General features: G+C 33.9%; 1 protein-coding gene across 11 annotated transcripts in view; it reads right to left on the reverse strand.

The window, feature by feature from the left end:
• RALGAPA1 (Ral GTPase activating protein catalytic subunit alpha 1) overlaps window positions 1-16,114 on the reverse strand; it is a 304,015-nt gene that overhangs the window by 132,375 nt on the left and 155,526 nt on the right. For all 11 annotated transcript variants that reach the window (XM_043989575.1, XM_043989574.1, XM_043989567.1 and 8 more), the window contains 3 exons: window positions 15,755-15,910; window positions 14,674-14,802; window positions 11,120-11,245 (listed from right to left, as the gene is read on the reverse strand). In XM_043989575.1, coding sequence (XP_043845510.1) covers window positions 11,120-11,245; window positions 14,674-14,802; window positions 15,755-15,910 — 411 coding nt within the window. The remainder of the gene's footprint in view (window positions 1-11,119; window positions 11,246-14,673; window positions 14,803-15,754; window positions 15,911-16,114) is intronic.

Raw genomic sequence — 16,114 nt, forward strand, 5'->3', positions numbered from 1 at the left:
ACTGAGAAACTGACTAAGAAACTACTTAATATTGATAAAATCGAGACCATGCCTGGCTGACCCTGAGTGGGGTGTTGTTCTCAGAGGCTGTGGATTACAACAGCAACAGGAGACCACCCTCAACCAATCAGTTTGAAGGACCTCCCATTTCAGGGAGGGAGACAGGAAGTAGGAAAGTGAGGGTAGCTCATGGGATTAGTCTCTTTTCCTTCAGGAACAGATAGATGTGTGGTGGCAGGGGCAGAACAAAGTAGAAAAATCTACTCCATGTTTCTCTATAGAAGCATGGATAGCTAAATAAAAGTGGCTTTCTCAACTTCTCTATCTTCACTAACTTCTAATACACTTTAATAAATACTTCAAAAAAAAAACACCTAAACTCTTGCCAAATTTATCAATAATTTTAGCCAGCTTCCCCCCAAAACTGGGGGGGGGAGGAGAGGGAGCAGGTTAGGACCCACATTAGATTCTAAACATCACAGTAATTAACATTTATTTCAGGTATGCAGTTTATTTTTTTTTAATTTTTTTGTTTTCCAACCTTAAATTCTAGTTTATTTGTGTTCTCCGGAGCCAGTTCTTCCTCTCCTGTCTGCCTTCTCATTTCTCTCCATTCCCCAGAGAGTGCACTCTTTCCCCTCCTTTCTTTTTTTTTTTTAAATAAAAGTATTTTATTATTTTCCAGTTACATGTAGAGATAGTTTTCTGCATTTGTTTATATAAGATTTCCAATTTCAAATTTTTCTCCCCCCCTCCCCTAGATAGCAGGCAATCTGATAGAGGTTTTACACACACACACACACACACACACACACACACACACACACACACACACACACACACACATATATACACACGGTATGCAGTTTAAATACCTATTATTGAGCAAAATTGGACTGAAAACAAATATACAAATATACACAAGCATTATCAAATAACATAACTGGCACTAGCGTTATAAGCATATTGATGGAACTGGAACTGGTAAGGAAGAATCATGGAAGAGAACTGCATTTTGCTTTTTAACCAAACCAAAACTCTTGGTAGCACCATAATGGAAATACTTACAAGAAACATAGAAGAGAGAACATTTTTAACTACTATTTTTTCAGAATCATTTGCTTTGCATTTTAGTGAATTAGGTAGGAAAGTTAACAGTGCATGCATTTTGACCAGCACCAACTTTTTTTATAAACAAAAGTTAAAGGGAATAAGCTGGCCATACTGGAAATCAGTCTTTTATACCTGTGTAAGCACTGCACTGTGCTTTGATTCAATGATTGGAGATGGGCATGTATTTTGCAAACTGCTATTATTTAAAAGTTGAAAACACCTATTTTTCCAAAAATATTTATAGCAGTTCTTTTTGTGGTGCCTAAGAACTGGAAATCAAAGGAATGCCCATCAATTGGGGAATAGCTAAACAAGCTGTAGTATATGATAGTGATAAAATATTATTGTGCTATAAGAAAGGACAAGCAGGATTATTTCAGAAAGGCCTGAAAAGACTTGTATGAACTCATATATAGTGAAGTGAGCAGAACCAAGAGAACAGCAATACTGTTTGAAGAATTGTGAATGACTTAACTATTCTCAACAACGATCCAAGACAATCCCAAAGGAATACTGATGAAACATACTATCCACCTCCAAAGAAATAACTGATATTGGTGGAATACAGACTGAAGCATGCTATTTTTCACTTTCATTTTTTTTCTTTTACTCAAGTTTTCTTATACAAAATGACAAATATGGTAATGTTTTTATATCATCATACATGCATAACCCATATTTGATTGCCTCCTCAGGGAAGGAGAAGGGAGGGAAGGAGGGATAAAAATTGGAATGCAAAACTATAAATAAAAATGTTTATTACTTTTTAGAAAAACTATATATACAATTGGGGAAAAATAAATACTATTAAGTGAAAAAAAATGAGCGTTGAAAACTATCTTCACATGTAATTGAGAAAAAAATAAAATATTAAGTGATTTTTTTTTAAAGTCTTCTCCAGCACAACAATTTGGAAGCATGGACTTTGTGGTGCTCAGCTTTCTTTTTAGACCAACTTTTATCCATACACTGCCACTGGAAAAACTGTAACTTTGATTATACAGACCTTTGTCAGCAAGCTGATGTCGCTGCTTTTTGAGTATGAATTGATAAAATCCTAAATCCCTTTGAGCTATAACACATCTGATAAATTTAGAATATTAAAAGATATCAGTTATTATAGTTTTATACTGTTCTCATAAAGGTCTAGTTAAATCTAAAAAAGGATATTTTATGTATGTGACTTTTTGTTATTGTACATAAGTTTTTAAAGTGACATTTTCCTTATATTTATGGTTGATATATAAAAGAATGTGAATGATTTCTATGGGGTTAATGCTCTATCTTCTAACATTGCTGAAATCAAAAGATCATAGGATCACAGATTAAGATCCAGAAGGGATCTCAGAGGCCATCAAATATAACTCCTTTTTACAAGTGAAAAAACTGAGGCCCAAAGAGGGCTTTGTCCAGGGTCAGACAGCTAAGAAAGATCTAGGCGGGGCAGCTAGGTGGCACAATGGATAAAGCACTGGCCCTGGATTCAGGAGGACCTGAGTTCAAGCCTGGTCTCAGACACTTGACACTTACTAAGTGTGTGACTGTGGGCAAGTTACTTAACCCTCACTGCCAAGGAAGGAAGGAAGGAAAAAAGAAAATGAAAGATCTAGGACACAACTACAACTTAGGTCTTCTTGACTCCATACCCAATGCCCTGTCAGTAGACAGATATAGACAATCCACCTGTCAACCAAAATACTGAGATAATAGTTATAAATGAGTTATATAAATCAAATGGTGGATGCTATCAGGAAAACCTGGAAAGACCTACGTGAATTGAAGCAGAGTGAAATGTACTTTATATAAAGTAACAGCAATAGTGTAAGATGATCTGCTGGGAAGCACGTGGTTATTTTCAGCAATGCAATGATCCAATATAACTCTGAAGGACTTATGAAAATTGCAATCCATCTACAGAGAAAGAACTGATGGTATCTGTAAACAGACTGAAGCATAAATTTTTTTGACAGTTCCTTAATCTGAAGTTTTGTTTTTATCTGTTTTCTCTTACAACCTGGCTAATGTGAAGATGTTTTCCTTGACTACTCATGTATAACTTATATTGAATTGCTTGAGTTCTTGGGGGCAAGGGGTGGAAAGGAAGGGAGGAAGAGAAGTTGGAGCACAAAGTTTTAAAAAGTTGATGTCAAAATTTGTTTTTACATGTAATATGGAAAATAAAATTCTAAAAAAAAAAATTTAAGTTAGAATATCATTTTCAAAAGCCTGACAATCCTTTATCAGGGATGTCCTGGATGCATATATAAATTATGCTCATCAAGATTTTGTAGAAAAGGAAAAATGGACAAATGAATTGGTAATTATTATTTTCTTAACCTTATTACACCACACCCCCCACACCCACACACACAAATGTTATCTGAGAAAATTATTATCTTCCTCTTTTTCAGAAGTTTAAATTTTTCCCTTAATAACTTCAAAGCTATGTCATCATAGTCTCTAGCATGAACCAATTTTGTGTATATTTAACCTAAAATAGCTGCTTTACAATCTTTCTTTCTGTCATTTCCACTTCTTCATACAACATATTTTAGACTGTAATGTTAAGGTCCATATTTGGTATCACGGATAGTAAAAAGAGCTTTAAAAATCTTTTCCATTGCCCATCTGTTTGGTGTCTAAATCCAGTTTTATCAATAAATGCCAATAGTTTGATTTTGCTTTCTTGAGTCTTTCAGAAAGCTTCTTTTCTGCTTCACTGTTTCTTGCTGTTTTAGAATTGGGGGGGGGGGATTTAGAAGGTGATACTGCTCATAATGTTTGCCATCCTCTTCAAAAATAATTTTAATAAAACTTTTACTAGTTCCTTTTGTATTTTATGCCATAGTAATTTCCCTTTGGATCCAACAACTCGTCCTTGGAACAAAGAAAAACATTTCAACAAAGACAAGTGACAAAGGTGTTGCATCTGATGGTATATTCTGCATTTCACTGCTTCAGTCACCATCTTTGTTGAGATGAGAAATGTGTATTTCTTTATCTCTTTTCCAGGGATAAGGCTGTTCATTATAATTAATCAGAAGACTTTTATATCTTCTTCTTTTCCTTTTAAAAAAATCATAATGAGGGATGACTCCCTTGGAGGGGCAGAAGAGGTATGCAGAGGGACATCTAGGTGATATAAAAATATAATCTTTCTTTAAAAAATTAAAATTAGATAAAGCAACTTCAGGGTTTGTGAATAAGGTGAAAAGATCAAGGGTAATCATCTCTGTGTGAAGCTGAAGTAGAGTGAAAGTCATAAAAACTGAGTAGACTGAGGAACTGAAAAGGGAAAGTATTTACACTGATATCGATATCAATATGTATACATCCTAATATGATGTCAGTAGATGGGGAGGAGTGAAAACCTGTCATGCAGGTACTAAATTCATTGAAGATGGAAGGATAATTATTTGAAGGTCTACAGATAACAGCCAGAATCTAGATTAGGTGACAAATTTGGATAGCAAAGAAGAGGTTGGTTTGAAAAGGTTGTAGAGGGACAGTCTGGAAGCAGCAAAAGGGAAGTAAGTATTCCTACTCTCTTATCAAAACCAGTGAGGTGAGGAAGAAGAAGAATGAGTTAAAAGAGATACACATGAAGGAGTGATGAAATGAGGATGGGGATAAAGTTTAAGTATTGGCAGCCAGGAATCAAATATAAGGAGATTGGGAGTATTCTCAGCAGGGCGAATTATCAATAGTTGGAGGTCTTTAGACTGAGGTAAAAGATAACACTACTAAACATCCGCTTTTAAAGGAATGCTGTATACTGTAAGATGCCCAAGGAGTCCCATCAGAGTAGGGAGTAGCAGACATAGATGTGGAAGCCTAATCATGAAGTGGGGTATGGGGGTGGGTTCTTGTACTAAAAAGGCCCTAATGGGATAGAAGAGGTTTTTCCCATGAGAACAAGCTTGCAGAAGTCCTAAGTCACAACCCCACCAAAGCAAATGGGGGTAATGACCCCAAATTGTGGTCTAGACATAAGGGGGCATTGGAGACAGTCTTGCAGTAGCATTCAGTCCTTATTTATCTTGTGTTTCTCCCACTTAATTTGACTGCTTACCTGTGAATTTAACTTGTGGTTGAATGTCTTTACAATTTCATTGCAGACTTAGTGGCTTCTCTTCTGGGGTAAATAGATATCATACTCAGAATGATTAGAATCTTTCTTGGTTTTTATTAAATGCTTAGCTCTTTGTTTTCTCAAAGCTAAGGGTAAGCCTTGGGTACCTGAGTCATGGAAGCCTGGAATATTTATCTGATACAAATTTTGAAGTTTAACTACTACATTTATTGAATTATTTCTTGTAGTATGACATTCAGGCTTTAATTATGTTTTGGTTTTTTTTCCTTCAGAGAAACGTATGAAACATAAATTCTCTCTGCACAGCACAGAGAGTCATTCATATTGATTTGTATAGAATTCATGTGCTCTTCTAGTGTTCTTGTTCATTAATCCTTTTTTTTGACAATTTTTCTTCAGATCTGTATTGTTTAAGTCCATATCTCTACTTGGCAAGGATCAAGTATTCACTGAGTGAAATAGTTTCCAGGTTCTTTTTGTTTGTTTGTTTTTGTGAGGCAATTGGGGTTAAGTGACTTGCCCAGGGTCACACAGCTAGCAAGTGTTAAGTGTCTGAGGCTGGATTTGAACTCAGGTACTCCTGACTCCAGGTCCGGTGCTCTATCCACTGTGCCACCTAGCTGCCCCTCCAGGTTCTTTTGATGTTTCAACTATGGCAAATTATAGGTTCACAGATATAGAGCTAGGGTTGGAAGGGACCTTAGAGGCCATCTATTACTTTACTATACAGATAAGGGAACTGGGAGGGAAATTGTGAATTATCCAAGAAACAAATGTATTAAGAGACAAAGGCAGGCTCTAAATTCAAGTCCTCTGAATAATGAATTGATAATGTAGTTATTTATTTAATGCTTAAACATCTGTAGGAAATGGTAATTATCTGGAAGATATCTAATCTTCTGTTTTCCATTACATGTTTAAATAGATCATACTGCACTTGCCCCAACTGCATATCATAGCTCATTTTTATTCTTTCTTTTATACTGGTATGCACTTTGCTGTCTGCTCTAAGAAGCTGATATGTCTGTATATATTATAGTACAATGTAGAGTCCTGAATCTGGAGTCAAAAGAACTGAGTTTGAATTGCAGTTCCATCATTTACTCTCTGTGCTACATTGGATAAGTCACTTAACCTCTGTTTACCTCAGTTTTCTCAATTGGAAAATGGAGATAATAGCACCTACCACTCAGGTGGTGCTTGTGAGGATCAAATGAGATAATTTTGAAAAGTATTTAGCACAATTCCTGGCACACAGTAAAATGTTTAGTCCTTTCTTTACCCTTTCCTTTTTCCCCATCATAGTTTCTCCCCACCCCACCCCTCCAACCCCTCCCCAGACACTTTGCTTTGTATCTCACGGAAAAAATGAGGCATTTGCATGAGTTTCTTCTCCACACTAGATTCTTAAAACCCTTTATTAGCCTGTATGAACTTATAGAGAGTATAGAACAATTTCTATAATAGCAATATTGTAAACAAACAACTTTGCAAGACTTAAGAACTTTTATCAAGGCAATGGTAAACCACAGTTTCAGAGGACTAATGATAAAACATGCTGCCACCTCATGACAGACAGGTGATAGAATTAGAGTTGCAGACTAAAACACTTTTTTGGATATGATCAATGTGAGTATTTGTTTTGCTTGACTATACATACATATTTTTAAAAGGGGGGTTATTTTTCTTGCTTTCTTAATGGGAAGTGAGGAGAGAAAACCAAATCTTTGTTTGAAAATTAAAATTAATTAAAAACTCTTGTTAGAATTTCCCATCTCCATCATCTCTATATAGGTAAATCCCAGAATTATAAAGCCAACCTTAGTTTCCAGTGCTCAGTAGACTGTATAGCACAAAAGAGGTGTTTAAGGAATGTTTTACTTCCTGATTAGTCTCTTATAAGCAGACCACCAAGTAACTAATGAATGTTTTAAACTAGTATCTAAAAATCATTTCAAAGTCTACATGTCCAAAACAAGTCCATTTCTTTGCAAACTTTCCCTATTTTTGTTGATAGAAACACAGACCTTCCTGTTAGAGAACTTCAAAAACTAAGTCATCCTTGATTTCTAACTCTCCTTTACTCCAAGTATTGAAATAGTTACTAAGTCCCATTCATTCTAATTCTATACACCTCACATATTTGTCCCCTTCTATCCAGTCAGAGTGACAACTCTAGTACCTCTGGTGTGAACTATGCCCTTCTGATTGGTCTTAAGCAAAAGTCTCTCCCCTCTCCAACATGGCGACCAGACTGCTATCTTTAAAATATAGGTATGATGTCACTGCCCTGCTCAATACAAAGACTTACAGTTAAGGAAACTATGGTGGTAAGAACTAAAGGAACTCAGATTTTCCCCAGTAAACTTCTAAAAATGTACCATAAAGAAAAATGAAATAAAACCAAAGGTAAACAGCAAAAAATGCGTTCATCCATTCAAGAACAGAATAAGAATACAAATAGTTTGGTGTAGAAATACATTAAATTCAACCAAGACATAAGAGAAGACAGGAAGATAGAAAGTTCACTTGGGGAGCCATAAGCAAAACAAACTTTAACATCTGAAGATGGATTATAAATCAAGACAGAAAGAAAAATAAGAAACGGTGATCAGGATTCTTGAGTAGAGGAAGAAATGAGGGGAAGCAAAGTGAGATGAGACCACTTCAATAACAGATTATTAGCATTGATCACATTCTTTTTCTTTTACCACCTTCTTCACTGCAAACAGAGAGGGAGGTACAAACGAGGGGAAAAGTAACAGAAGGAAAAGCACAATTCTCAATAACAAGTGTACATGTGAACGGATATACTCACTGATAAAATGTGGGAATTTGTTTTGCTTGAGTATAAATATTATATAAGGGGGGTTTTGTCTTTTTTTTTCTAATATGGCAGGGAAGAGAGGTGAGAGGGAAAGAAAACATATTTGTTAATTTAAAAAAATTAAATAAAGTTTAAAAAAGAAAAAGAATCCTGTCGATGAATGTTAAGTTCACAATAAAATACTTGTTTATTAAAGACTTTTTTGATTGCTATAAGATTAAAAAGGCAGTAACTCTTTATATATTCTAGCCATTGTATCTGGCTAAAAGAAAAACAAAACTTGTTTTCAGGATCAGTATCATATACCAAAAGCTGGAATTATTGAGACACTCTAATAGGTAATATCATCAGATACTTCAAATGAATATTAAAAACAAAATTGTTTCACTCTATGCAGGTTTTTAGTATTTTACAAACCTACAAAATAAAAATGAATTAAACACCTTTCACCCTGATCTCTCTCTAGAGTAAGTCACCATTCTCTACTTGTTAGTGGTACTATGGAGCTGAAGCAGTATCTGCTATGACATTTATTTTGACATCTCACAACCACCTCACACTTAAAATACAGAGTAAGTGAATTTGCTATCTTTCTCTTTAACATGGAAACACAAAGCTGCCCATGTAAAATCCCAAGTCTAATAAGATGCTTGGCACATAGTAGGTACTTATAAATACTTACTAGCTAACTGATTAACAAGCCCTGACATTTTTATTATTTCTACTGTGTCTCTAAGACTGGCTGTCATCAAACCTCAATTCAGGTGCTCATCAACTCATACTGAACTTGCAGCAAAAGTTTCATAATGGATCTCTAGTTCTCTTCCAAACACTAACATAATTCTTTTTTTTTTAACATAATTTTTCTAAACAACATCATTTTTATCATGTCATTTTTGGTAAAACAAAACAAAACAATAATGCTTCTGTTGTCTATTATATCTGACCTAAATTCCTGAGCTTGGTCTTCAGGGTCACAATCATATTACTAGCTTCTTTCTGTTTACTCCCCTTTACTAGTTGTTTCCAATCAACCCACAAATGGTTTGCCAACTCTCAAAAATGATTTATTTGTTCCCAGATCCATGTCTTTGTACATATAAATCCCTCTCCCTTCAAGTCCCTCCACTTTCTCCTTTATCATTCTTCTTTCTATCTTTATTCTATCTTTATCCTTCATTTTCTTCAAACTTTGATTTTCTCATCTTTCAGGTTAATTGATCCAATTACTCTATTTTGTACTCTAATACTTACATTCTTAATTTATACAGTAATCATTTGTATTTCATGTTTGCTTTGCAAACAGACTTTATTCTTTTCATAAAAGTGTATTTTATCATACATGATCATAAAAACCATTTCTTTAATAATATCCCAATACATAGACACAGTGCTGTGGACTGTTATTTTGATGATTAATATAAATTTGAGATTCAATTATTCTCACTAAAAATTTTCCTTAAAAAAATTGTTTTTTTTTTTTTTGCGGGGCAATGGGGGTTAAGTGACTTGCCCAGGGTCACACAGCTAGTAAGTGTCAAGTGTCTGAGGCCGGATTTGAACTCAGGTACTCCTGAATCCAGGGCCGGTGCTTAATCCACTGCACCACCTAGCCGCCCCCCCCAAAAAAAAAAATTTTTTTTTAATTTTCCTTAGCCTCACGAGTTTGGTATAGTTCTAACATATCCACATGTAACATGCAGTATTGCAGGTATGATTTTTATTAATGTTTTAGCCCAAAGACTCATTAAAATAATTGCGATTCCCAAAATAATTAAGTTAAACACCATAGCCTAAAATAACAATTAAAAAAAAAAAACTATAACAAGAGATAAAGACTACTCCACAGTATGCCTAAGTTTCAATTTTGTTTAGAAAAATCAAAAAGCAACCTCTGTCTATCTACTCCTCTGCTTATAAGGCTTGATGGTACAAAGTAAAATGCTTCTTGGTATGGGGAAGTTCAATAACAAATCAGGGAATCTGGGGAACATATTAGTTATTTCAAAGGATGGAATGTATTATTATTCCACACAATTTTATTAAATAACTTACTCTGTACCATGGAAAATTAAAACACTTCCAAAAAGCATTTTTACTTATAGTACAGTGCTAAATAAGGTGAGTAATTTGTAGTGTTCTGCAATATGAAGCAAATTAGATCTTTCTGTGGTTCCAGAAAAATAAAAGTAATACAGTCATATATAATTACAATTAGGTAACAGTGTAAAAAATAATAGTGATTTAAAAATCATACTGTATCTAGTTTGAAATTTTAATCTACAAACCAGTATATACTATTTCTGCTTTGCAACATTCCTGACTAAAAACTGAATTTAAATAATCATTTGGAGAAGAAATTTTGCCATATATTTCTTTCTTTCTTTTGGGGGGTTAGGCAATTGGGGTTAAGCGACTTGACCAGGGCCACACAGCTAATAAGTGTCAAGTGTCTGAGGCCGCATTTGAACTCAAGTCCTCCTGAATCCAGGGCCGGTGCTCTATCCACTGCGCCACCTAGCTGCCCCCCATATATTTCAAAGTTATATCAAAATATTTCAATAAGTCATTTTACAATTTGTTTTCTTGGCACCTGAGTAATTTCTGCTTTTTTACCTCTTCTTAATATCCTAGAAGCCTACATAGGTCCAAAAGGAGATCACTTTGGCAAGGCTTAGCAAATTTTGAGCTACTGGTAATCAATCTAGAATTCTGTCTAGCCCTGAAGGTCTTGATGCTTTTTTTTTTTTTGATGGGGCAATGAGGGTTCAGTGACTTGCCCAGGGTCAAACAGCTAGTAAGTGTTAAGTGTCTGAGGCCAGATTTGAACGGAAGTCCTCCTGAATCCAGGACTGGTGCTTTATCCACTGAGCCACCTAGCTGCCCCCAATGCTTATTCTTTATAAGACAAAGTGCTTGATAAACCTAAAAATAAGGGTTTTTACAGTATAGAATAAGAACTATAGACAGTATAGAAAAAGAACTATCACTGAAACATGAAAAATTTACAGTTAATAAAATGATTAAATGTCTTTTGTATGAAGTGCTTAAAAGATGTCTATGGATCTGATTGACAGATAGCTCACCTTAACATCTGTAAACTGAGACACAACAATATCAGGCATGTTTGGATGAAGAGCTGGTAGTACACAATACAAATTGGGAAAGCAGACAAGGGACCCCAGCAGAACTTGTGCTTCTACTCTTGGTGCCTAAGTATTGGATAATCCAGAACATAAAAATGCATTTAATAGTATTAATATGTATTAAGAAAAAAAATACATTCAAGCAAATGTTGTATTCTGTAACAAAAAACATAGAAATGAACCTTGAATTACACAACACAAAAATTCTAAAGGGTAAAACCACACCCAAGTATTGAAAATATAATTATAATTTAACAACTTTAATACAAATATATATCTATTAACCTATATATGTTCAATGCTGAATACAGCTATAGCAGAACAGCCTAATACAAGTGGCTAGAACCCTTGAATTAGATTCAAAATACTGAGGTTCAAATCCCACACCTCTACCAATTGAAAGCCATATGACTTTGGGCAACTCATGAAATCTTTCTATACTTTAATTTCCTCATTTATAAGATAGGGATAATAAGAACAAGGATTTTATGAGAATTAAAAGAGACCATATATACAAAATGGTTTACATAACCATATAGTAAAACATAAATAACAGCTATTATCATTACTTTGTCTATCATCAGTATCCTTTAAGACAATATTTTTCCAATAAAAATCCCCCTGTGGAATGCTGCATATGTTATGAAGTTTTAATTTATCTATTACTTAAGCTGTTCTACATGAAAAATGTTTTTATGTACAAAACTTTAAACTTTGATGTTCTAGCTGTTTGGGTCATATCATCTCATAATCAAATTCTTAAAATCCCTTCTCTAATCACCAAATCATGACTAGTCATCTTAATCATTGTTCTTTTTCTTCATCAAAACCTCCAGTCTTTCAACTCTTTAGGATTTTCCCATCTATCAAGTCTAGTTTCAGTCACCTCTCTCCATCCCAGCCTGGACCCATGGTCAGGCAATTTAGAGATGACCTAGCTATCTCCACAGAATTCATTGCCCTTTGGATCTTCTGCTCCTCAAATTTTTGTCACTTTCCATTGCTGGGTTACTCCAACTATCTCACTTGTTTCAGCTTCCAACTAGGTTAGGCCTAGAAGACATTATGAAATCATCCCTAATGAGGATGACTACAAATTCATATTACCCAGGAAAAATTGAACTTCCATACTTCTCAGTATCTCTTGCTCATATTCCCTTAAAATTTCCAAAGTAATTCTTCTAAATTTTTTCTACTCTCTTCAGACCTCTAGACCCTCACTACATAATCTTGCTTCCTATTTTCCAGATGTCTCACAATTTCTCTTTTCCCATTCTTTTCTCCCTTCTCCTCAGACAAAATGATATCCTTCCTTCAATATGAAGCTAACTTTTCGACCTGTTAACTCTGCTACATGAATTATCCTCTAACACGAGTCTTTCATTTCTCCTTCTTTACTGCCAACAAACATATTCAGATTTCTCTATTCCAAAACAATCACACTCTCTGCTTTTGTCCATTACCAAACTTTTCAAAAAGTGCAATACATACACTTCCCTAGACTTCTTCACTATTCACTAACTACATTATTCACTAACTGAAAACGTAGCTTCTATTCCGTCTTGTTCCTGAAAAAATCACTAGTGACAACTTAATATCCAAATTCAATGGGATTTTTTTCAGTCCTTAATTTTCCTTGTTCTCTTTATAACAATGGGCACTACTAATTATTCTCTCCTTGAAAATTTGTAAACCTTTGGCTTTGTGTGCCATAAACCATCCTAGTTCTTCTCCTAACAATTAGCTTTATTTATGTTTTGTTCAAAGGCACTTCCTTCCCTAAAAATCAGTAGTCCCCCAAATTTTACTTTGGGTCACCTTTTTTTACATTGTCTTCCTTGGTAATTTTTTCTATTCACACAGTTTCATAAGATTTATTTTTATGAAATAAAATCCATGTGTATAACCCTAGCTACTACCCACTGACTACCCTTATCACTTCAAGCTAAAACTAATTCAAAGATTTCCTAATGGTTCATCTAGAATAATGTTAACTAAAGTAGTACTGTTTAAAAACTTATCCCTTTATCATGTTGACTAAATACAAAGTTCTTGTCACATACTTTACATTTTAGACAAACTGGACTACACTTCTTGGATACACTCAGCTCTTTCTTGTTTTGGGTTTTTGTTCAAGCTGTTTCTGCTACCTTAAAGTCACCCTAAAGCAGACACAGGATTCAGGAATTTTACCCATTCTTTCCCACTACCGCCCCCTCCTTTTTTTTGCAGGACAATGAGGGTTAAGTGACTTGTCCAGAGTCACACAGCTAGTAAGTGTCAAGTGTCTGAGGCCAAATCTGAACTCAGGTCCTCCTGAATCCAGGGCTGGCGTTTTATCCACTGTACCACCTAGCTGCCCAATTTTACCCATTTTTTCTTTTTTTGGTTACCCATTCTTTAAAGCTCACTTCAAATTTACTCTCCTCCTGAAGCTTTTACTAGTACCTCATTTTATAGCCCTTTCAAAATAATGTTTTTAAATGCAAAATATATATATATATATACAGAATTACAAATGAAACCAATTATACTGAAATATAGTTATCAAAATATTTTATCATAATTATAAAAATATTTTTAACATACATTCCAGGTTTAAAAGGTCTACTTCTTATAATAACAATATTATAGCTGGCATATATGATATATATCATATACATTTATATCTATATCTATTATATCAGTTCAAAGCTTACAAAATGGTTTTCCTGCTTAAGTCTAGAATATTGAACATAATGTTCATGACAGAGACACGATTTTGCAGGAAAAAAAAATAGGATTATAGGATTATAGATGATAAAACTAAACAAACCTTAGGTCAAACAGTTCAATCTTTTCATTTCATATATGAGGAAACTGAAGCCTAGAGATTAAGTGATTTGCCCGAAGTCACAAAACTAGCTTAGAATATTATAAACTGAATATTAAATATTATTGAATATTAAATAATATTAAAAACTGATCTAAATTTTGTATTTAATTCTCCTTTACTTTTCACTATAGATTGTTTTTTGGGAGAAGGGAAGTCATAATTACGTTGCCTTATACTCTTATAAAGCACAGAGTATGACATATAGCTTTCTTCCATAGATTGTGTACATTATTAAATGGACTTTAATTCTATTTCAATTTACTTGGACTTTTCTACTTTTGTTCTCTCATTTGGAACACCTCTATACTTTTTCTGTACTGTCTCACCACTGCTTGCTGTCTTCCTTTTCCCCCTTTACCCATCTTTTAACCTTCCTCTCTTCACTTCAGCTTCCTTCATCTTTGCACTTTAGTGCTCACAGTATCAAAACATTATGTAAATGAATGGTGCACTGGACTGTTAATCAGTTACAGTTTTTCTTTCTGAAGGGAAGTGACCTAAACTTTGAGTTCTGGTGAATTCAAGGTGATGGAAACTTTTTTATTTGTGGGTTCCAATTAGTTAGGGCTTGGTTAAATTTTGTTGAATTGTGAAGGAAAAAAAAAACCCAAACACTTACATTAAGAAATGCTGAAGAAGCTACTCTACCAGCTGCTACAATAAAATCCATGATAAGCATTGTGGCACCAGGCAAACCAAGTGAAAAAAACTGAGGGGAGCAGTGCTTGATGATTGTATTAACAATATCCTTAGGAGGAGAACAGGAAAGAGGAAAAGGGTATTACATATACATACATATATACATATATATGTACACACATATTTATATTATCAGTTACTCATTAAAACTTAAAACTGGATAAGCTGAGAAATACAGAATGAAAAAACAACTTGTATACTTTGTTTTACTAAATTAGATCTTTGGAAAACTGAGTGAAAAATGAATTTAAATAGTCTTTAACAAGGCTAATTTTAATTTGCCCAAATGAGTAATTCTTCATATTGTATGCTTAGTGGAAAGTAGGACAAAAAATTATTATTTGAAGTGGTACCAGCACAGAATGCTTTTATCCCTACAGCAAATAGTGGGTACATGATTTAATAAGCCATTTTCTCTAAGACTGTGAAGCACAAACTCATTTCCTGGCCCCATTTACTTCCACTTGCAATTCTAAGTTACAAGTTTAAGTTCTAAAACGCTAAGTTAACTACTTTAGAAATCTCAGATCTTTGTGAAGAGATTCCATATAAGAAATGTAGCGAAAAGCTCTTAATTTGATAATTAATTCATTCCACTTTCAGGTCAGCACCAAAATTAGCTGTTAAGGTATTGTCATTGATTTAGTTATTGCATAACAGACTGAATATATCACAGACTGCAATTCTACCTGTAGTTCCACCAATAGTGAGTTAACTTATTTTAGAATTCATTATAAAATTAAATGTGAGTTTACAAATTCTTGGATTAGTAGATGAATATGCAATGTCCAAAAAGCATTGTTCTTTCCCTTTTTTTGTAACAAATAATCAACCTTTAATATTCAGTGCCCACTAAATATATGTACTGTATTCAACAATAAAAATAAAACTTCTGTGAAACATCATTCTAGAGCTAGTTCAAATATTACTTCATAAAAGAGGTAAAAAGAATCAAGGATCAAAGGCAAATGGATAGGATTTCTAAGAAAGTATAAATTTACCTGATCAACATGGAGTAGTCCACAATGCATTATATTAAAGAAGTGTGTTAAAAAATCTCTATTTGGTGATACATCTTGTCTTCTTTTCATTGTGTTGCAAATAAGTTTATAGGCATGCAATTTACCTTGTTTATATTTATCAGTCAACATAGTTGCCTGCAATTAAAAAGTCAAATTTAAATTTCTATGAAAATTAGAGAAGTAAAAATATTTACCAATTTAAATATAACTAAATATTTTCAATTAATTATGTCTACTTTATGAGTGCCTTTAATTTTAATTGCTTAAACTCATACCAGTTTCTATATATTTTTGGCCACAATGCATAAACAGTATGAATCAAAAATAACTAGCTAGAAA

The sequence above is a fragment of the Dromiciops gliroides genome, chromosome 2 (genome assembly GCF_019393635.1).
Source record: "Dromiciops gliroides isolate mDroGli1 chromosome 2, mDroGli1.pri, whole genome shotgun sequence".
Lineage (NCBI taxonomy): Eukaryota > Metazoa > Chordata > Mammalia > Microbiotheria > Microbiotheriidae > Dromiciops > Dromiciops gliroides.